At 51.5% G+C, this 22,587-nt stretch overlaps 2 protein-coding genes across 4 annotated transcripts; one reads left to right on the forward strand and one right to left on the reverse strand.

Moving 5' to 3' along the window:
- The first annotated feature begins 762 nt into the window (after positions 1-762).
- Positions 763-11,222, forward strand: BLCAP (BLCAP apoptosis inducing factor). The gene is made up of 2 exons (XM_032845730.1): positions 763-890; positions 9,253-11,222. Exon 2 carries the CDS (start codon positions 9,429-9,431, stop codon positions 9,690-9,692), a length of 264 nt encoding a protein of 87 aa, XP_032701621.1. The 5' UTR covers positions 763-890; positions 9,253-9,428; the 3' UTR covers positions 9,693-11,222.
- Positions 4,974-7,424, reverse strand: NNAT (neuronatin). Of its 3 annotated transcripts, none has more exons than XM_032845733.1 (3): positions 7,243-7,424; positions 6,231-6,306; positions 4,974-5,996 (listed from the first exon to the last, which is right to left on the reverse strand). In XM_032845733.1, the coding sequence occupies exons 1-3, from the start codon at positions 7,312-7,314 to the stop codon at positions 5,767-5,769; spliced, it is 378 nt and encodes a 125-aa protein (XP_032701624.1). In that variant the 5' UTR covers positions 7,315-7,424; the 3' UTR covers positions 4,974-5,766. The 3 variants fall into 3 exon arrangements, with proteins under 3 accessions (XP_032701624.1, XP_032701622.1, XP_032701623.1); XM_032845731.1 differs by having other exon boundaries at positions 6,226-6,306; positions 7,243-7,423; XM_032845732.1 differs by lacking the exon at positions 6,231-6,306.
- Positions 11,223-22,587: the final 11,365 nt, after the last annotated feature.

The following is a 22,587-nucleotide window of genomic DNA, read 5'->3' on the forward strand; positions in this document are numbered from 1 at the left end:
GTTTGCTGACTGTCGTTCCCCCCGCCCCCCGCCCGCCCCTACACTTGCCCACATTGCGCTGGCAGAGCCTTGAGCTTAGAGCAGGGTCTACAGCTCTCCACTCCACCTTCCACTCAACCCTCTTGCCTTTGGCACTGCACTTACAGATAGTAAGCGCTCAAGGAATGCGCTTAATTAGCTAATAAACGAATCCTGACTCACTCAACCCTCTTAACAACTCTGTGAGGTAAGCATTTCATCGCACCTAGGGAAGCTGAGATTCGCGGTGGGCAAGATGCCCAACGTGTATGGGGAAAGGGGAGGAGTCAGGTCCTGACCCAAGTCAGGTCCTAATTTCTGAACCCGATTTTCCCGCTCCTGAACTTTGGCCCCTTGGTGAAAGGGCCAGGGATAGGGCGGACTTTGAGCCAGAGGAAGGTTTGCCCCGGATGACACGGGTGACCTACGCAGGAAAGCAGAACCCAAAGCTCACCGAAGACTAAGGTACGCCCCCTCGGGCTCTCACTGAGTAAGGATCACAATCTGCTGCATATGCATGAGGGGACCATAAGGCCCTGATTCGGGACTACCCGAGATGCGCCTGATTAAAAATTCTTTGGACTTAAAGACGTGAGAGCCCTCTCAGTTCCTCACACGTACATAGAAAGTTTTCAAAGGCTCATCTGAGGTGAACCTTGGGGGGATATTGGGCGAAGATGACCGCAATTTGGGGTTTATGATCAGGCGTCTTCTGGAGGCAGCCCAATGCCAGGAGGGGTCCTTGGACTGCTCCACTCGAAGACGAAGGGGGCGTCTCCCCGGCTTCCTGCGGCGTCGGTGGCGAGCTGAGGTGGAGGCAGGCTGCGGCAGCGAAGGCGACAGTGGCGGCGGCGCCATGGCAGGGCTCGCAGGTACCGTGGCGTCGGCCCCATGGGGACGGGATGAGAGGCCCTCAGTGCGGCGGCGCCGCCATGTTGTCCCTTCGGGGTCACCTTAAGGCGTCTCCCCGTCCTTTTCTGGGGTTTTCCTTCCGCGCACCCAGGGGGCCACCCCTGTCCGGTGTCACGTGATTGCCCTGTGTGGCCCTAACCTGGGCCTCGGGGGTCCTTTCCCGGCCCGAGGCCGAGTGACCGGACCCCTGGGTCTCGGTCTGGCCTCCAAGGTCAGTGCTCGCCTGTCTATTCCCGGGACGGGACAGGCAGAGTCGGGGAGCGCGGGGCTGAGGGGCGCTACTACCGCCTCTTCGTCCCAGGGGCCCATAGCAGGGGGCGCAGCTTCTGAGAGTCCTGTTATTCTGTCCCCGGCCCTTCAGTCTTTTTTTTTTTTTTTAATCAGAAGGGGCGTGGGTGAGAGGGGCGTAAGGGGGTCTCCCGCCCCAGGCACCCGCTTTGGTGTCTAAGGTGATGGGGTAATAGGTTGACGCTCGGCTTTGAGTCGCGGGTGCTTCTTACCTATCTCATAACTTTACATCAAGTCTGGACACCATTTCCTTTCCTCCAGTATATATGGGGAGTGGCCCTCAAGGGCAGCTGAAGGAACGGAATGCCTGGCACACCAATGGCCTGAAAGAATGGGGGATGGGGAACAGTTCTTTTTGCTTACCCCTTCCAGACCTTCTGTAAATTCCTTCCAGGCCTCCGTGTCCCTTTTCCACGCTGAATGTTGGGCAACGCTTAATGTTGGGACAGACTGGGATCTGTCCTAGGGAGCGAATGATCTTTCTGTTCATAGGTTCGGATCGTGTTTTATCCCTTTCAGGGAGCTGGTGTGTTGGGAACAGCTTCTGTTTGCCCTGCCTGACATGGTCCAGCCATCCCCTCAGCCTTCTGGACAGCAACACCAAAGCCAGGACAAAAAAAAAAAAGTTCCAGCTTAAGTGCTAATGCCAAGTGTTAGATCTTGTTTATTTGTTTATTTTAAATCAGAGACTAATTAATGTCAAGCAAATCTTTAAAAGATTCAGGGCCCTGGTCAGTTTCCAGTGACCAGATCAATTCCGGATCTGTAATTGGTCTTGTTAGAATTGCTGCCAAAAACAGTTTAACCTTTTATCTGTAATATGTTGTTTCAAAGAGGAATCTGGAAGTCTGGGTTTGGCTGTCTTTTTTGTTGTTCTCTTTGAAACATATGCATTCCATTCCAAGCCTGTCACTGTGTGCTATACCAAGGACCATGTGTTGCCTGCCTCTTTGACTTCCTGTTCTGGGAATGCTCAGGAATCTGGACCCTGCTGGGGTGTGGGCCCTGTGGGAGGGAGAGGGGGTGGAGGGGAGGGTGAACAGTATCTTTCCCAGAGAAGATGATAACATGACTCTGGGGCATACAGAGGAAGTCAGAGGTCACCAGGGGAAAAGAGACTGTTGGTTAGACTAATGTTTTGTGTGTTATGTGCGCGTTTGTGCACGTTTAAATCTCCGGGGGTAAAACTAACTGGAAATTCAGAATCTCACTTTAGGGTGCTGGCCCCTGAGTAGATACAAGTTTGAAAATAGATCCGTAGCAAATGGCTCACAGCAAACCTGCTCCCTCATCCAGCACAGGTGTAATAAGCTGTTGCTGTCCCACAACTAAAGCTTAAGAAGCTTGTCCCCCACCCCTTCCTTCAGTCACAATCCAAATACTCCAGAGGGTAGAGATAGCGGTGTCACATAGACCCCACAACTCTGAAAGTCATGGTACCTAACCCTACTTCCCCCCCCCCCCCAGCTTACCTGGTTAGGCTGAGGCTGACATCCTTCTTGGGGTATTCGTGCCAAGAGTCTTGCCTTTCCAAAGCCATTCCAATCCCCTCACAAATCATCTGCTCTATCCTTGGTCTTACAGGGACAGAGCCTTTTAGGGGTGGTGGAGATAGTTTAGGGGAAAGGGAGGCCTGTGGACTAAGGGCCCTGCAATGAAACTGTAGTTGTTTTTAACTTCTATCATTGCTCTCTATCAGAATAAAATGCTTTATTGGTACTGCTTCTGGAAAAATTTTTATAAACAAGGTGTGTTTGGACCAGACTTCTAGGCACCACACAGGAACAGAAAGTGGACACATCCCTTCTGCCTTCTCCAGTGGGTTGTTTGCTGCCAGAACATGAGGGTTTGGGGATGAAGGATGAAAGTGGGAGAGTGGACATTGCACACTCAAGCCCACCCACGTGGATACAGGCCACCAGGACAGCGCTTGCCTGGAAGTCTGTCATCGCAGCATGCCACTCTGATGGATGGATGGAGAAGCCCCACAAGTGGGCTTTGCCAAGATTATCTGGAAAGCCTGGGGCTGCCAGCAGCTTCCAGCCTTTTAAAGGGAGTACAGGCTAAGGGGAGCATGCTCTGTCCAGAACAGCCAGACCCTTCCATGCCTGTCTGAACCCAGCTACCTTCTAACTGGGCTGAGGTTAGAGCATGTGGGACAGTGGGGCTGTGGGCATACCCCTTGAAGGCTCTGAGGCGAGGCAGTCTTCATTGAGAACACATGTTGAAATGTTCACGGTTCTGTGGGCTTAGTGTGGAAAACCACAGCAACTCCCAGTCTTGAGGCCTGCCAAGATACAACTTCAGAAGGGAGGTGTGGGCACTGCCTGCTGATGAGTCAGCCTGGGGCAAGAGGAGATCCACCCCACCTGCAGGCTACAGTAGAAGCTGGAGTCACCCAGCCTAAGGGAGATGGGAGTCTCTGATTACACAGCCCCACCCCAGTCCCCATGGGTCCTGATTGCCACTTTGAAGGCAGAATGTTGCTAGTATCTTGGAATTTACCTGGATCTTAGCAGCCTTGGTACAAAGGGGAGCTGATGGTGAGGGGTAGGATGCGACCTGGCCAGTTTCCCTGGGCTGCTTGATGACAAAGGCCAGTACCAAAACTGAGATCTGTACCCTCTACTCCCATAATTCTCTGATGCTGTACTAAAGTTAAAGGTGCCTCTAGAGGTGCTGGCAGTAGGGTTTAGAAAGGGGTTGCTTAGAGGATGGGAGATATTATCAGGCTCAAGAGGCAAGGTGCTTAGTGCTCCAGAAGTGTTTGTGACAACTGTGACTAAGGGATTTGAGGAAGTGGCAGAGAGGGAGATTTACGGCTCCAAATCCTCCCTTGGTGTTGACCCAGGAACAGGTGTGTAGTGACAGGGACACATTAAGCCAGAGACGAGGCTGAACAGGAGGCAGGGCCATTTGGTGAGGCAGTCAGCTGACCATGTGAAAGGAGTCCTGACTCACTCAAGAGTGAAAGGGGAGAGAAAGAAGCCAGGAGCCAAACAGCCAGGCCACCAGCTCATCTACCCTGACATGGCAGGAGAGAGCCCAGGGCCAGGGACCTGGTAAGTCCCAAGAATATGGAAGCTAATGCCAGAAGTGGAGAACCCACTAATGGGGAGAGCTAGAGAGTTTCCTGGGTGTCGGTTAGGAGACCTAGAGAGTAGCACAGCAGAGTAGAATGTTCTTATAGTGGTCCCCGTAGGGGTTATAGGGCCTGGAGGGATAAGGTGGGCCAAGGAGGCACCACACCACACCTCTTACCTGATACTCATTGTCCAAGCCAGTGCCCACCCTGCCCAGTGCTCACTTCCTTCAGGTTCCTGGATGGAGATAATACTTATGTTCTGAAGTCCTGATCACCCCCTTGGTCTCTAGTACCCCATCTTGAGGGCTAGTCCCACCTTTCTTGCCTCCCATCTTTCCCAGTAGTTACCTGCCAAGGCCCATTATTCCAGGACACGTGGATGCATCCACCCCTCTGGGGAAGGTAAGTGGTCCGTTATTCTGAGACCACAATTAAGGATGTAGACCTTTCTCTTTGGTGGTGGTGGTGGGGGGGAGTGTTCCTTTATCTCAGAACAGTGTTAAGTGAAGATGGAACTGGGTTTGCGAGGGTCCCAGCTTATTTCCCCTTTGTTGCCTCCCCCACCCTCCCTCTCTCAAGTAGTGTGCCACCCCCCCCCCCACAGCGGTACATCAGTTCAGTCTTAAGGAGTATGTGTTGAAGCTGTAAAAGAAGTCACGAGAGAGACAACTTTTTGGTGCACCTCCACCACCCCGCAGGGTCCTGGGACACTGTGCGAGATGGGGGAGGTACTGGTTTTTTATTTTTTTGTAGAGGTGGTCCCTGTCCTCCAGGAGCTTACAATCTAGCTGGGGAGACACAACTAATGCACACTTATACAATCAGTACAGTTAGCGATTACCACAATATTGACCACAACTGCGTGAGACCAGGGAAAGCAAGATCAGTGAGGGGCTGGGGGCTCAGAGAAGGTGTTTTAGTAAAGATGGGATTCATTTACTGGTTGAATAGGTCCAAATTGAGTGACACATTTCTTTTGGGGTGGGCTTAGGAGGCAGTGAGTGGGGGAAGGGAATTGAGGGAGCAAAGGCAGCAAGACTGGAACGCACGTGTTGTAGGCAAGGGACATTGAGAGGGCCCCCCTCCATTTCTTAATCCTCCTCCCTCACTCTTGCCCTCAAGTCCCGCCACACAGGCACGCAGCTGGTGCCTTGTCTGCTGCATCAAGATTCAGGGCTTCGGCTGGTGATGCTGGAATGTCCATTCTGCTGGCTGGTGTGGTTGTCTGGATCTCTGTGGTGGGCCTGTTAGCACGGCTATGGCTGCAGGGCTGGGATGGCGCTGTCCCGACTTGGTCCAGATCAGAATGCATTGCCTGTGCCCAGATCTTGGGGGTAAGCTCCCCCCCCACCCCCCCTCCTCCCTCTACCCCACCCAGCAGTCAGAGGGGTGCAAAGGGGCTTGGAAGGGATCTGGTATTGTCGTCATTGTCGGTGCTGCTTCTCCAGGAGCCTACTGGCCCCTCACTGACCTTGGCAAATGCTCCTCTGGCGAGAGAGCACAGGGGACCCCCCATTCCTGCGCGGCACTGGCTCCCATGCTGGCCGAGAAGCACAGGAGCACCTGGTGACAAGGCCGCCCAGGGCTGGGGGCTGGGGCCTCAGTTGGGGGCTCGCTGCCGGCGCTCTCCCAGCACCTGCCGCCCGGTCCTCGACACCGTGTATGCCAGCTTCTGCAGGGAGTACCTGAACACCTGCAGCAAGAGACCCAGGATCTGCCCTTAGAGGCAGGCACCCGCAGCCCGTCTGCAGCGCTGCCGTGCCCGCCCCCACCCCACCCCCTGCCCCGCCCGCCCGCCCGCCAGTCGGACTTAGAGGCAGGCGCGGGCGCAGCTTGTCCACGAGTCAGGGCAGCTGGAGCTTTTCCAACTGTGCTGAAGGCTGCATGGCAGCAAGCTGATTGGACCCACAACTTAGGTATACCTCACTTCTCGCAATGGGCTGTGTCCCTGGAGGATTTCGAAAAGCGAATCCTACCCAGTAAATGCAGCATTCCAGGAACACCTTAAAGGAAATATGCGATTCCTTTGGCAAAGGATTCCCTTAGCAGGGAATTCTTCCTGCAAGGGGTGCTTTTAGGGTAAATGATTTTTTGGGCAAAGTGCTTTCTTCTGATTTATTTTTACAAAGCACTTTGCCTCTGTTTGATTTTTTATTTTAATAAAGCGAATTGTCCTTTTTTGGAAGCGCTTTTTTTCTCTCCCATTTTTCCTGCAAAGAACCTTTTCTAATTGTTTGCTTCAAAGCGCTTTTTATCCGATTCATTTTCTTTCTGTTAGCTCCTTTGTCTGATTTTTTTTTCTGCAGTGCGCTTTTTATCTAATGCATTTATTTCTGCCAAGTGCTTTTGCCTGATTTATTTTTCCTGCAATGCGCATTTTCTCTAATTCATTTTTTCCCGCGAATTACTTTTCTCCAATTTGTTGTGGGTTTTTATGAAGAGCTTTTTTTGGGGGGGCCTGAGAAGTGCCTTTTTCTAACTTATTTTTGGTTCCACCTTCGCAAGCGCTATATATATTTTTTTAAGAAATTTCCCCGCAATGCGCAATTTTTTAAGGCGGAAAATTTTGCTACGCGAGCGTAAAGTCTCTTCGCAGAACACAAGTGCCCCGCCTCCCTCCTGGGGTCGAGTCTGGGTGTAGCGGGTTTTTCTTACCGCGTTGGTCGCTAAGAGCCTCGGCGATCGTCAGCGGCTGGCGCCCGCCGCGCCCCAACTCTTTGTTCCCGGCCGGGCGCGGGCGCACTGGGAAGGGTCTGCGCGAGGAGGAGGGCGCAGGGAACGCGCGGGGGCACGCGGTGCCAACCGCGGCACTCTGGCAAGCAGGGATCGCGGCAATAAGGATAGGATAGGTCCGGGAGGCGGCAATTGCGACGTGGGCCTGACGGTTAAGGGGGCGCGCATCGGGACCCCTCTCCCACCCGGAACCTGGGCACACTTACCTGCAGCAGCACGCGGAAAATGTACCAGCCAATGATGAGCAGCTCAGCTGAGGCTGCCGCCACTGCCGCCATGGTTCCGAGAGTGGTCGGTGAGTGGTCGAGAGCAAGCGCGGTTCGCCAAGGTCCAGCGATTTCTCGGGAGTTCGCTGTTGGGCGCACTGCCGCAGCCGCGGTGGCCGCGCCTTAAGTATCCGCCCGCCACCCAAGTGCGCATGCGCTTCTGGGGTGGGTTCCATTGAGGAGGGGTGGCCGGGGGCGCTCCTCATTCGCCAGGAGAAGAAAAAATAATCCATTTGCTCTTTCCACACCGACCCCCGCCTCCTGAGTTCCATCTTAGCCCCTTTCCAGAAGATTCCGCTGTGCCCGCTTTTAGATTTTAGTGTAAAATGGAGAAGAACTGCAACTCTTGAGTAGCGCAAAGGGCTGGAGTAGGGGATGCATGCCTTTTGGCACGGAACTCCTTCTCTGAGTGGTGGCCTGCAATTTCTATCCCAGTGTCTGTGACACACCAGTACCCCACCTTGGGCACGGGTGGAAAACTAGGAAAACCCAACTTGGGGATCATCTGCCCCACAGAGCGGGGGAAAAAAAAAAAAAAAAAAGAGATGCCCCTTCCCAGAGCCTTGGCTTCAGAGGCCCGTGGTCGGTACTCATTCTGGTATTTGATGTGCTGTGTAAGCCCGTGTCCTTTGCTTCCCAAGAGTCCCTGAACACGGAACTTTCTCTGATTCTTTGCGTCCAGCTTCTTACGGTTACTACCACAGTGACTATTGAATAGAGCCAGAGCACTGAGCTCTAGGCGCACAAGCAGTAGTCCCTGGGTCTACCCTGTGGGAGGGATGCGGGAGGGATTGGCGCCTTTGTGTGCGCGGAAGGGGTGGGATGAGCTTTCTGAAAAGTGGTGGGAAAATGCTCCGGGATCATTTCTGCCAGACAGGTCTTTTCAATCTCTCTCTTATGCTCCCCTCCCCCCCAGGCCCTGTTAGGACTTCACACAGCCAGCGAGGTTCTTTGTACCCGTTGTGCTGGGCAGCTGGAGGTTGGAATGGGGTTTTGCTACCGTCACCAGAGGGTTGTGGCCGCCGCAGGTCCATTTCCAGGCACAGCGGGGAAGACCCAGACATGGGTTGCGAGCTCAGCCTCAACGCCCTGGGGGCCTGCCACTGGAGAGCGCCTCTCCAGCAAGCTACCTAGCACAGGGGCCAAATGGCATTTGCCCCTCTGTGGATAGAAAATTAATTTTGATTAAAAGCTCACAGAGGTCAGGTTCTATACAGTGCCAGCAGCAGATGGAAAGTGTAAGTGATCCAAGCGAGTTCAGTTTGGATGAAGTAGCATGGTGATTTTTTTTTCCTACATTGACTTTCGAAGAAGTTGGCTGGTTTTGGCAAAATGATGCCAGGCTGCCGTCTTAAAATATTTGGTAGTGTTGCACCCCCACCCCCACCCCTGCCCTGCGGCCTCACAGGGCATGCAAGGATCCATTACCCGCGAGTTCCGGCTGGCAGTGAGGTGCTTTAACTCTCTCCCGAGCACCTGCTATGACAGACTAGATACAGAACCGAACCTTGTTCTTATTTTGTGGGGGCACAGCATGGAGCCCGTGGCCATCCGGTGGCAACCACAGGGCGGTATTGTGAGGTCTGGGGCCCTTGAGGACGGGCTGCAGCCCCAGGAGGCGATACATGATCTCTGCTGGGCAGGGCCCAGGCAAAGCCAGTCCACTGTGCCGGACCTGCCCGAAGAGCCCTCTGGCCCACCTCCCTGTCAGGCCCGGGGGAGATACTCTAGGAGCTTCCTGAGATGGTGATGTGGAGCGGAATAAACGTCCATGGGTGGGCAGGGAGGAAAGGGCATTCACATTTGCTGTTGTTAACCATGATCCATTTTCCCAAATAAGTCTACATTCTGTTCCTGTTTTTTTTTGTTTTTTGTTTTTTTTTTTTTTTTTTTGGTGTCTGTCTGTCTGTCTGTTTTTTGTCTGTCTGTTGTGTTGACTTTTCTCTTCAGGATCCCTGCTGCCTTGGTGATCCCGGGCTGACAGCCAGAGAGCACAGCGGCTCAGCTCCTGGAGAGTGAGGGTTGAAGAAAGCGGAGGGCAGCTGCCTGCGCCCGCTGGCTCCCATTAGGTCGGTTCCTGCAGCGGTGCCCGGTGGCCTTGGCGAAGGCCCTGCCCAGCAGAGATCATGTATTGCCTCCAGTGGCTGCTGCCCGTCCTCCTCATCCCCAAGCCCCTCAACCCCGCCCTGTGGTTCAGCCACTCCATGTTCATGGGCTTCTACCTGCTCAGCTTCCTCCTGGAGCGGAAGCCTTGCACGATCTGTGCCTTGGTTTTCCTGGCAGCCCTGTTCCTCATCTGCTATAGCTGCTGGGGAAACTGTTTCCTGTACCACTGTGCTGATTCCCCGCTTCCGGAATCGGCGCATGACCCCGGCGTTGTGGGCACCTAACAGCCTGCCCGGTTAGCTTTCCAAGGAAGCAGAAGATGGGAGGGGAGGCATTGACATAGGTCATAAAGCATTGGAGTTTCAAATCCCGCAGCCCCGCGGGTGCCACATTCCTGACGGCGCCTTTCTTGGCCTGTGATGTTTTATCCTTATAATGTGAATAATGGCACTGACCGGTGCTTTTATTGTAGAGTCCTGTAGTCATGGGTGGTCTTGTGATTGTGTGTGTTCTGTCCCCATCTTGGATCCCCCCCCACTCCTCAGGCTGGCAGGATGGTCACCCCCATCGCCTCATTCCTGCGAGGAGTCTGTGCCCATCCTGGTCCACGGTCCCAGCATGACCTGGGCAGATAAAATGCCAGTCTCGTCACCTCTGTGACCCCCTCCTTTTCAGGGTCTCTTCCCTTCCCAGAATGTTACCATCCCCTCAGTCCCTATCCTGGTTTCCCTTTAGTTCTCTTCTACCCCTTTCCTTTTTGGGGGAGCACCTGTCCAAGACAGGGCTCATTTTTGCACTTATCTCGAATTTAAAGAGATTGCTGACGCCCGAGAGCCTCGCTTTTTCATCCTTCTTTCCCCGGTCAGCAGCCCAGACAAAAACGTGTCTTGACTGTTTGTTGTTCACAAATCTCCAGTATTTTCTCCACTTCATTTTTAAGAAAGAAGTAACAGAGACCTGTTGCTCTTTCACTTGGGTGTCTGGGCTCATGCTTACCAGCCCAGCCTCACTTTCTTTGCCCTTCCTCCTGCCTTTCTCAATTGTCCCAAGGAGGGGGGCCTCACCGTGTCTCCCGTGCATGCTCTGCAGGATTGAGGTGTGGCGTGTCCCTGTAGATCTAGCAGTCCCCAGCCGAGTGAATGGAAGAGTACTTGTGTGTTTCATAACAGCCATGATCCCTGTAATAGGTGTTTGGATATTTTTTGGCGTGCCGTGAGTGCGTGTGTACGTGTGTGTGTGCGCGTGTGTATACAAATACATGTGTATATTCCTTTTAAAGAAGCTTTATGGAGCGTGTCCTGACTTGGAGGTTTAGCAGTAGCTAGCTATAGTAGGTGCCGCTACAGTTTTTATTTAGCATGGGGACTGCAGGGCGACCAGCGCACTGGACTCCGAGATGGTTCAGACAAGACAGAGGGGAGCAGTGGCCATCGTCCTTGTGCCAGGAGCTCCTTCAGTCCTGCGCATATAGACTGTACCTTATGAAGAATACACAGGAAGACTTTGTGACTGTCACTTGCTTTTCGCTTTTTCTGCGCTTCAGTAACAAGTGTTGGCAAACGAGACTTTCTCCTGGCCCCTGCCCACTGGGGACCAGCATGGTTGTCCGTCCAGTCTCAATCATCCATCTTTCTCTTGCCTGAGCGGGAAGGGCGGTGGGCCAGGCAGAGGACAGAACTGGAGGCAGTCCATCTAGGGAATGGGACTGTGAGGCCACACTTGGGGAACATGTGGACTGCTATTCCGGAGCTTTTATTTTTGGTGTGTTCGTTGCACAGCTGTTTGAAATGTTTAATAAAGCTTTATAAACTTTACTTTGTGGTTTCATGTGGCTGCAGTCCATTTGGGTCGTGGTGTTGGATTTCTGCGTTGGTGGGGGGCAGGGAGTATCTTGGAGGGGCTGAGTCTTTGGCGTCAGAGTACCTTAGCCCGAAAATTTGATCTGCTCTCTAGAGAGCAGATGGTGGGGTTGGGGGAAGGGAGGAGGGGGCAGGCCAGGCAGTGAACAGGAGGGAGTCTGAAAGTTTTTACAGATGAGACATTCGTGTTTCTCAGCTCCCATGGCCTCTCGCCTGAAACTGTTTCCCTCCATAGGAGATTTGAGTAACCGATCCCTTGACAAACAACTTAGGACAGCTGGAGCTCTAATCATCAAGGATTTTTATGGTGCTGCTTTTGAAGTAAAAATAAAGTGAAACTCCTATGGCATTTCAAGTGGAAAAATAAATAAGGCTGGCCTCCAACCAGGGAGCTTAAGGTGATGGCTAGAAGTGCAAGAGTGTGGCAGGTCCCTGTCGTTGATGGGCACATGCTCCTTTGGCTGTGACCTTTGAGACAAAGCGGGTGGCTTGCCAGGGACCTGGGCTGGATGTCCACTTCTCAGTCTCTTTTCCTTCTAGAAAACCTAACTGGAGCACTGCTGTCCAAAGCACAGTGCTGTGTAAGGGTTTCTGGAGGTAACCGTTGCAAAAGGGCTTTCAGAGGAGGTCATATGTCTTTTCTAGACTTTTAATTTATTGCTGTAAAGTTTTGTGTTATTTTCTCTTGCCCCTTTTAAAATCTCAACATTGTCAGTTTGTCCCTTTTTTCATTCCTAGCATTGCTTGTCCATGCTTTCTCTTTTCTTGACCAAAACTTGCCAAAGATTTATCCATTTTAAAGGTACTTTCCAAGAACTGAACTTGTATTGATTATATCTGCTGAGTATTTTCTGCCTGATCCTTTTGTGCCTTTACCTCTGAATTCTTCTTTTCTGGGTTTCTGGATTTATTTCATGGTTCAGCAAAGTCTTGACAAGAAGAGTACTGCATGTGGGAAGGAGGGTTTATTCAGCAAACACAGCCCCTGTATGAGGCTTGCTGGGGATTTCAGGGGCAAGACCCAGGCCTGACCCTCCAGGAGCGCATGATTCTAGCCTAGTGGGGAAGACTTAAGAAAATAGACAATTGCAAATTCCAAAAACAAAACAAGCAAACAAAAAAGGCTTTTGTGGCCCCACTCTCCCGTGGAGGCACCTGGATGATAAATGAAGCCAAGATTGTTGTTTATTTTGCTCTCCCTCAGAAAGCAGCTTTCTGTCGTAGGTCAGGCCTGCTTAAGAGTTACAAACAGGCTTCCCTCTGAAAGATGTGTGGCCCTTGCCGGCAGGGAGCCTGCAGCCCCCTCTCCCCCACTCCCAAGATGACTGCCAAATCAGCATTCCATCTGCCGTATGTGCTCCTTTTCACCTTGGCATGCACCCTGCCTCCTCTTCCTGAAATGCCTTTCAGGAAAATGAAAAGGAGATACCTCTTCTGGAAAAGAGCAGGGGCACCGGGCCTTAAGAAATGCTCTGCCATCCCTCTGGTTGCTCTGGCTTCCGGTATGAGACGGGTATGAGACGGGTGCTCACGAGGTACCTGCTAACCACGGGACCCCATGAGGCCTTGGGCTGGGCTTCTGTCAGAACTGGTCTGTACCCTGCTCTGGACCTTGGTTTCCTTATAGGTAAAATGTGGTCTTGGGAGCAAACAGCTCCTAGCCCTAAATACTGGGAATCCTTCTTCTTAGGATCTGGATACACTTGAGAAAGATGACTGAGCTCCGGGAAGGGGGCAGTGCCCTTGCAGGACAGCCTGTGTATGCTTTCTCCTTTAGTCAGTATACCATGTGAACCCAGATACGCCTCTGTCAGGAAGCCTTCCTGAACTTTGTCCCTTCCTCTTCATAGCAACTGGGTTCTCCCACCCCTCAGGGGAACCTGCACTGTGAGTCAGGGGTGCACTTACCAGAATCCGTGTAGGACTAGGCCTGGGGCCACACAGGGTGAATATCCCTGCCTTCAGGGAGTCATCCAGGCTGATGGGAAAGGGCGTGATTTGGGGGCCGATAATCCCATCGAGACGTACAAAAACTATGAATTGTGGCAGATGCTGTAATAGGAGTCTAAAAGGGGATCTGATGCAGGCCGGAGGGGACTGATGTTCAGGCTGAGACCTGAGGACCAATTTGAATGTTTGAACAGTGAAATAATGCATGAGATGCTTTTTCTCAGCATCTCATCAAGTAATCTCTGTTCTTGCAGATACAGAAATGGGACTGAAAGTAAAATGAAGGGCCACCAGTACGTGGCTGTCCTAGAATTAGAGCTCAGATGGCTTTTGGCGACAGAGGTTAGGCTGTCCAAGCTTCAAGGACTATACTGGGAGATACTGAGGGACCTAAGGCTGACCTGCGGCTGGCGGGCCCCCAAACAGCCCTGAGAACTCTTCAGCTTCCAGCTGACTAGAACCATCACAGATGAGGATCCAGCGGGAATAGGGGATGACCCAGTCCAATCTGGATTCTTTTAGCAAGGGACAGGACAGCTAGCATTCGAGCAGTGAAAGAGACAGGGCTGTCCAGAAGGCCATAGCCCTGTCCAGCTCCTTGGGAACAGGGAGAAAGAGATCTCAGGTGTGCCGGTGGGTTGGGGAGGTGAGGGCAGGAACTAGGGAGGGAGGAGGATGGAGAAAAGTGATAGAAGGAAAGCCGCCTCCCATTGAACCGCTGCAGGAAAGGAGGCCAGAGAAGGGTTGTCACCTGTGTCCAATCCCCCACATCCAGTGCAAAACTTGCCCCTCACCCCCAACCCATCCCATGATGGGTAAAAGGGTCACACTCTGGAAAAGGGAAGAACTAAGAAGTGCTCTCCTCAGCAAGTGGTGGAAGTTGATCCTGACTCCAGAGGGGCTGGTCCAGCCTCCGCTCAGCACCCTGCCTCCCCACTGTCTTCCCAAAAGCCAGAAGAGGGCAGTTTGGTCTGCCAAGCTTCAGACAGAGAAGGCAGTATCTTGAGAAAAACTTTGATTATAGAGTGGGCTTGGAGAAGGGAGAAACCTGGCCAAGCAACAGCTGAAGGCTTCCTACGGAAGGCCTTGGTCTCCTTTGGGATGCTGGGACTCAAGCGGTGGGAGTAGACTTGGGGAATGGTGTAGGACCAACAAACCTTGAGAGGTGAGGCTTTGGGGAGCCCCAGGTCCTGTGCCCCCACCTTTGTGACCACACCTCCCGGAGCCTGTTTCCTCACCTGTAGAATGCACGTCATAACATCTACTGTAGCCTGACTCAAGAGGTAGTCTTCACAAATACTCCCTTTCTTCTGGCCTCTACCTCCCATCCTTACTGGGCTCAAGCCTCTTAAGGATGTGATCTGATCATCCAGCTCTCCTGCTCAGTCGTTCATGCCAGGAGCATTGGCCAGGCCCTGTGCCAAGCTCCGAGAAGCTGATGCAGAGCAAGACCACACTGTCCTTGAGCTCAACTCAGCGGGAGGGCGGCACCCCTGCAGATCACTGCAGAGCCATGTCTGGCCTCTCACCTCGTTTCCTGGGCAGCTGGGAGTCTACACTTGGCCGGCTCACCACTTCTTCCAAAGCTAAACCCTCAGCCAATTCCCTGCCCCACACTGGTGGTTGCAGCTCTCTAAGGGGCCCCGATCCCCACCCATCTCATTTCCCATGTGACTTTGCTGTCCTCTGTTCACTCTTTCTCAAGCCATGCGTATGCCAAGGAGGGGACAGGACTAGAAGTCTTGAACATTTCCAAAGCCATCAGTGAACTTCACCCTTGTTATTTCAGTACCCTTGTTACTTCTTAGAGATACAGAGTGAAAGAAAGTGTGTTACAATAAGCAAGTGTTTAATTAAAGGACTTTTCTGCGTTAAAGAATAAACCTCAAATCTGTTGGGTGCAGAGTCTTAGAGTCAGGGTACACTCGGGAAGGTCTCTGAGGGAGGAAGACAGACAAAGCCGCTCAGTGGCTCCCTGTTGCCTGTACTCCCAACTCCTCAGCTTGGCCACCAATGCCCTGTATAACCCTTGAGGGCGGGTGCTTGGGCTTTGTCCCTTGACCAGGCACAGGCCTAATCAGACCTGGCAGGGAAACTGCTGATTCGCTGGCTAGAGGGGTGGCTGGAGGGATGACCCCAATCAGTCAACCTCTTGGGCTTTCTAAGGATTTAGGTGGCCCAGTCCTTCTACAAGTGAAGAAAATTCAGTTTGCCTCCCAGTATCTTCTCAGCAACTCTGAAGTGACAATATTTTCCAGCCTCCAAACGAATAGTTCACACACAGATGTCACAGAGACTACTATTTCTCAGATATGCAAGAAGAACCTTGGAAATGGTTCCACAGCCTGGCATCCTCCCTCTGGGAGCAGGTGACTATGAGTCACCTGTCTTCCCTGAGCCTCAGTTTCCCCATTTGTAAAATGAGGCGTTTGGATAACCTCAAGATCCTTTTCAGCTCTAGCATCACCCTCAGATGCCCTGGTGCCTAGGGCGTCATTAGACAGGGGACGTGGTGACTCTGGGATCTGGGTCAAGTCCACGTCTTGGAGCATGGAAGAATCATGGTGATGGCTGCAGCCCCCAGAAGATGAGCTTGGCAGAACGGGCCAGGAGATTGCTCCACCGCTGGTGACGTGTCCTGGCAGAGTCTGTGCAGGTAGGTTGATGCAGATGAGGGGCAGGGTTGGGCTGTCCGTTCTCTTGTGATCCCTAAAGTAATGGTTGTCTGCAGGATCAGAAGCCTTCAGGACTGGTGGGTGCCAGCGAGATTCAGCCATTCATACTGGCAAAGCAGGTGAACCATCTTTTCACACACTGTCCTGCCGGGGCTTCCAGAAAGTTTTCTGCTCCCATTCCTTGAAGTCCTCTCTGTATTTCATTGTCTATGCCTGGAATTATACCTTCCCGTAGCCTTCCAGCTCCCCATCCAGGTGGCATGTTCTGTGAGAAGACTGTGGCCCTGATACCGTAACCAGCCAGGAATGGCTTAGCTCAGAGGCAGAACCATGAGAGAAAGACTTGTCCAAAATTGGGGCTCTATTGAAAAAATATATTGATCCATTTCCAGTGTCACCTAAGAGCACACACCCAAGTTCAAATCCCATTTTAAAAGGTCAAAAAGGAGATGCAAGCCCATTAAAAACCAAGGAAGAAAGGAATTGGATAATTAACGAGTGTCTGAATGGGGAACCCCAAAAGCAACAAAATGACATCAAGAAGGCAAAGACCAACCAATCCGACTACATCAAAACCAAATATTTCCAGAATCGAACAATATCACAAAGAGAACCAGAAAGCAACGGGTAAACAACCTGCAGATCCCTAATGGGTAAAAGAACACAAGCAAAACCTTACTGGTAAAAATGCAACAGGAAAGTATATAACTCACCTAAACCGACTTTACAGAAGAAGAAATAGAAGAACTGACAAAATTTTTTGAAAAAATATTCAATCCACTAATAACTGAAGATCAACGATAAAAAACATAAGGAGGGGCACCTGAGTGGCTTGGTTGGTTAAGCCTCCAACTCTTGGTTTTAGCTTAGGTTATGATCTCAGGGTCGTGGAGTTGAGCCCTGCATCAAGCTCTGCTGGGCACGGAGCTGGCCTAAGATTCTCTCTCTCTCTCCTCCTCCCTTGCTCACGTCCTCTCTCTCTCTCTCTCTCTCTCTCTCAAAAGAATAACAATAATAAGGAAATATGAGTTTCCCCCCAGCAAATCAAGGGGGAAGGTTTAAGAACACCCGGTGCTGACGAGAACATAGTAGAACACGTAGAACACAGTAGAACACAGTAGCACTATTATTCAGTGCTAAGGGGACTGTGAATTGGTGTAACCTATTTGAAAAGTAATACAATAGTCAAAGAGAAGGAGAGAGGTGAACGTTTCAAGAAAGGGCAAGTAGCCTATGTATTTATACAACATGTATTGTCTTCTTTGTCTTCCATTGTCTTCAGGCATGGTGCTAGGTGTTAAAACATGAAGATAAATAAGATATGGCATATCTTGGGCATATGGTCAAAGAGTTAAGACACACAGATACTAAAATGATGTGTAGTAAGAAGGCCAGAGATGTGCTTGAGACGTGGGCAAAGCAGGGAGCAGCTGGGATGGGTGGTACATATTGAAGCTTTCTGGGAGGATCTGGGGGGTTCCTAGAAGAGCCGCCCAGATGAACAGGAGTTAGTCAGAGGGCAGAGCAGAAGTAAGCATCATGGACGAGCTCATGGACAGTTCAGGGTCACCAGAGCATGAGAGTAAGGAACAGGGGATGGAGAAGGTGGGACCAGATCTCATAGTGCCATGTCTGTCTAACTTGGTTCTTTTACCTCTTGACAAGAGTGGGCCTCTGAAGCATTTTGAGCAGGCGGGTGCCATGGTCAGATTTCTGTGTTAGGGTGGTTACCTGATTGCTTGGAGACATTTGGAGGGGCAAAGGCTAATGAGGGGATGATCGCCTTGGTCCAAATCGAGAGGGCAAGGCCTGAATTAGGGCTGGGCCAAGAGGATGGAGAGAAGGTAGAATTAGAGAAACCTGCTGACTGACTGGTGGCTGAGTTAAAGGAGAGTCAAGGATGCCTTCCCTGTTTCTGTCTTGAGTGACTGCAAGGACGGGAGAATACCCCAGAGAAAGGACAGACTTAGGGGCTGGAGGAGGACTGTCGAGCTCAGTTTTGGACAGGTTGAGTGAAAGGTGGGCGTCCCGGTGGTGGTGGCCTACAAGGGGCTAGGTGGAAGGTTTGGATCCAGCAGGAGATTTAACAGAAGATTTGGTTTATAACTGATTGTGACTGTAGCCATGGGCTTTGGTGAGCTGGGCCTTGGAGAAATGGCAGCTAAGAAGAGAAAGGGATCCAGGCGGAGAACCTATCCCCCATGTAAGGGGTGGGCAGAGAGAAAGATGAGCCCACGAAGGCAAAAAGTCAGAAAGAGGTGGAAGAAGCACCTGAAGCCTGTGTTGGCATGCCAACTCAGGGATGTGGAGTATTTCCAGGAGGGAACACTCAACAGAAAACAGAGAAAAGCCAGTTAGATAAAGACTGAGAGCCCACTGCATGGAATGACTGTGGGCCCCTAGATCCTCACAGGGGCAGTTTCCTGTGAGAAACGGGGCAGAAGCCCCGCAAGGGGAGCGGAATAAAATGAAAGAGGGAGGAAAAGCCGACTGCATGGCCCCCTGTCCAGAGAAGTCTGGGATACTGGGAAGAAGTGCTCGAGTTATGATTTGGGTTAAGGAGAATCTCGGAGCTGGGCCGAGAGGAAATAAGGATAGATATGACAGAAGAGAGGTCGAAAGGGCTGTCACCTAATGAGCTTCTGTCTATAGAAATCAGAGGTGAGATCTAGGGACAAGGTCAGTAGGGAAGAAAAAGGTCCACTGATGACCTTGACTAGAGCTGCTGTCAAGTAGGAGGATATATATGCCAGCTGGGAGCCCACAGAGGAAGTGTGGGCATGTCCTGGGGGGGACAGATGGAGAACTCGGGATGAGGTGGAAGGAGAAGGTGCAGAGTTCACAGGGCAGGGCCAGACACTGAGCCGTGACTGACACTTTAGGAATGGATGCAGGCAGAGGACCTGCCAAGGAGACTGAGCAGGAGGCGCTAAAGGAGAAGACCAGAAAAGTAGTGGTCCCAGAAGCCCAGGGAGCTGAGAGTTCCCACAGGTCAGGGTGGCTACTGGTGGACCAGATGCACAGAGGTCAGGGGAGATGAGGGCATCCCCCAGACCTGGTCTTGGGCACCTTTGCCACAGCAACTTTGGGGGAGGGACCAGGAGCCCGCCAGCTGGGGGATGATCTGGATTCCGGCTGAGAAAGCGGGAGGAAGGAGGGGAACCTTGGGGGGTGGGCAGCAGGGCTCAGGAAGGTGCTGTGTCTTACCTGCTGTCATTTGGACAGAAGAGGGCTATGGGAGCCGAGTTTGAAGGGCAGCAACGAGTTTGAAGGGCATGCAAGGGGCCCCAGAGCGGCGGGATTAAGTGTAGACGGGAAGGGATTAGCCATGTTGGTGGAAAGGGGCAAAATTAAATCATGTACGTTTTACGAGGTAAGCTGATCTCCGTGTTCTTCTGGAGGCTTTTGCTCTGCCCTCTGGGTAGCAACTACAGCTCTAATTAGCAGTGGTTTCATCCTGCCTGTGTCTGGGGCCATGTCTTCCTCGGTTTTTGTACCTTTCGGCACCTAGCAACAGGCAGCGAGCTAGGTAGAGGCAGAATCATTATTTTCCGCTTGAAATCAAACGTCTGAAATTGAGGTTCAGAATTCTGTGTCATCACAGAGATTTTGTGACAATTCCCAGGGAATCCGTGAACAAGGAAATACAGTTCAAGGTTGAGGCTGTCACGGATGTGAGACTGTCTGTGTCCCGGTAAATGCAAGCTGTACTCCTCTGTGGGCACAGCTCTTTACAGTTTACATGGTGGATCATTACATTTGTCTCCTTTGGTCATCGCAACCCTATCCTCCCACCCCTGGTGAGGCACACAGCTACCATTAGCCCCATGTCACTTAGGAAATTGAGACCAAGAGAGGCAGGCTGGAAGGAGAGAGTGATGGGCAGTGAAGCGAATGGAGACTGGGCACAATCCTGAATGCTACATGCACAGCCCACCAGCACGCAGTGGTTATATCTCCTAGACATGGAGTTATTCTCTTTCCTTCATATTTGAACGGGAGTCAAAAATCAAACAGAGCTTTGGTCTAACCAGCTGAGCTCTGGCCTAGTGCCACCGCTGACAACACCTGGCTTTTGTGTACAGGAGCAGACCAGGTCCCACCATAGCCATATAAACTAGAGAACAGGACATTTCCCTACATGTAACAAGGGGAGTGAGGAGGAATGAGAGACGCCAGAAAGCCCAAACCCCAAGACATCCATTACATGAAGTAACCAGCCCAGAGACAGAGAGAGAGATCTGATAGAAAGCCGTGGTCCAGATGAGAGACAGAGGGGCCTGAACTGGACCAGTGAAGACAGACAGAAGTAGATCAGAAACTTGTAGTAGCTAAAACCCAGAAATAATTGGTGTAGGATTCACTCTCAGGTAAGAGAGGGCAAAGATGAGGGTGACTCCCGTGTGTCTGGGTGGGCCCTGAGTAGGTGGGAGGAAGGCCCCTGTGTATGAGGAACACAGCATGGAGAGCCAGTGTGAGGGGCAGGACAGTGGACTCAGATACAGCAAGGGGTCAGGGTCATAGCCAAGTGGAGCCCAGCAGGCACTTGGATCCGGGATCTGGAGCTCAGGAAGAGATTGGACTGGAAGTACTGGCCCAGGGCCATGGCCACTCAGAGAGTAATGGGAAGCCCGAGAATGAGTGAGATCACCAGAGACAGAATGGGACAGGGCCCAGGGCAGAAGCATGAGGTACAGTGACCTGTGAGGTATCAGTCAAGGTGTGAGCAGGTGACAAAGGAAAAGAGAAGGAAGGACCTCAGAGATGTGGACAAACAACTACGAGGGGGGTTGCCGGGGCAACCAAGGTAGCGAGGCATTCCAGGGAGAAAGTAATCAACATTGTCAAACACAGCAGAGAATTCCAAAAAAGACGGACTTTTTTTTTTTCCTTTGATCTCATTATTAGTAAGTTTTTGTTGACCTTAATAAAAGCATTTTGGGGGAGTAATAGGGCATAAACTGAACTAACGTTCAGATGTGAGGGGGAGGTGATTCTGTCACTAAGAGCCCTTTGAGGAGTCTGGAAGGGAGACTTGGAGAGGTGAAGGATTAGGGGCAGAGAGTTTGAGCGTGGGAAAGATATGAGCAAGTTTATAGGCAGACATCAGCTCCCAGATGCAACAAGCATTGTTGAGTGACACAATTTTTTCATTCTACATGTTCTAATTTAATGCCTATTATGTGCCTGGCAGAGTGCCTAGCAGCGTGGATATTTGGTAAATGAATTAGAATCCCTGTTCCCATGGAAGTTGAGCGGTAGGAGAGGAAAAAGACAGGAATGAAATAATGGGCACACACCGACATGCAACATGAATGGGCACTCTGAAGGAGATGAACTAAGTGCTGGAGGGTGTCCAACAAGGGGACCTGTCCTAGGCTGACTCCAGGAGCCTTCCCTGTGGAGGTGACACTTGAACCAAATTGTTCAGAAGGGAAAGGAGTTAAGTGGACAGAGTAAACTGGGGAAAAGCATTCTGGGCAGAGGGAACAGCCTGTGCAAAAGTAGAAGAGGTGAGACCAGAAAGCCAGGCAGTGCTGGTTGAGCAGGCTCTTGGAAGCCAGGACTGAGACCTGCTCTGGTATGTCACTGTCATCTGAGACTGGCTATGCTATGGAGAAATCAGAAGGAGCACAAGGAGACTTAGGGAGACCAGTTAAGAAGTGTTTGGGTCATGGTAGACAGAATTTGGACAGTCAACATAATCTGGTTAGTCTTGGTGCTGATGGAATGAAGTAGGGCAGGGAGAGGAGGAGGGATTCAGAATGACCCCTGCATTTCTGGCTTGCCATGCAGATGAGGTGGCAGTGCCATTCTCAGAATTGGAAAGTCCTAAAAAGGGACAGGGTCTGTGAGGCCGACCCCAACTCTGGTAGTACGCAGCTAAGACATCCAAGTGGAGATGGGAAGGAAGTGGCTGAACACATATATCCAGAGCATAGAGTGAGAAATTACAGAGATGGGCTCAGATCTCCTGAGGGATCCCAAATGTGAATTAAAGCAGTGTCAGGTTTCTGGAATATTCTGAGGCTATGAAAGGTGGCTGAGGAAGAAGAGGTCTGAAATGGTGCCCAAGAAGCACCAACACTTGGGAGCTGTAAAAGGAAAGAAGAATCCTCCTAGGGCACTGAAGAGAAAGGACCAGGGAGGCCTTTCAAACCAGAAGGATGAAGTGATCAGCAGAGAGGTCAGGTGGGGGGGGGGCTGATCTGTGGGCCCCTCTCATGTCCAACTGCGCAGTTGCCACGGTGGCCCTGATGATCAGCACCCACCAGGGCCCATGCTCTGAGACCTTTTGGGGACTTTGACCAAGACTCTTAAGGAAGAGGGAACAAAGTCTAAGGCCTTTCCATTTTAATCTTAAAGGAGAGCAATGCTGGTGTATGAATATTCTGAGCGAAGCAAGCCTGAGTGATGAAGCGATTAAGGGCAGAGACAATTAGCGTGAAATGAGCTCCCGAAGGGGCCGGGATCAAGTCCAGTGGTGGATAAATTCATTGGGGGCCATAATGTGTGTTGGACCAAATGGGGCAAAATGAAATTATTTACCTTTGAGAGAGTGACTTGATCTCCATGTTCTTTTGGGAGCTTTAATCTGACCTGTATACTGACTATAGTGCTAATTAAGTCAGTTTTATCCTGTCTTGTGGCTGGGATTGTGTCTTCGTTTTCTTGTTTCTCAGCACCTAACGACA

The sequence above is a fragment of the Lontra canadensis genome, unplaced genomic scaffold (genome assembly GCF_010015895.1).
Source record: "Lontra canadensis isolate GAN:19392208 unplaced genomic scaffold, GSC_riverotter_1.0 scaffold169, whole genome shotgun sequence".
Taxonomy (NCBI): Eukaryota; Metazoa; Chordata; class Mammalia; order Carnivora; family Mustelidae; genus Lontra; species Lontra canadensis.

What these genes read in the sequence shown, in the direction of transcription:
- NNAT (XM_032845733.1), bottom strand. Translation starts at nt 7,314, where the DNA reads ATGGCGGCAGTGGCGGCAGCCTCAGCTGAGCTGCTCATCATTGGCTGG. An exon ending in TTTTCCGCGTGCTGCTGCAG is followed by an intron (nt 6,307 to 7,242) that starts GTAAGTGTGCCC and finishes ATTTCCTTTAAG; the next exon opens with GTGTTCCTGGAATGCTGCAT. An exon ending in GACACAGCCCATTGCGAGAA is followed by an intron (nt 5,997 to 6,230) that starts GTGAGGTATACC and finishes CTCTTGCTGCAG; the next exon opens with GTGTTCAGGTACTCCCTGCA.
- BLCAP (XM_032845730.1), top strand. Translation starts at nt 9,429, where the DNA reads ATGTATTGCCTCCAGTGGCTGCTGCCCGTCCTCCTCATCCCCAAGCCC.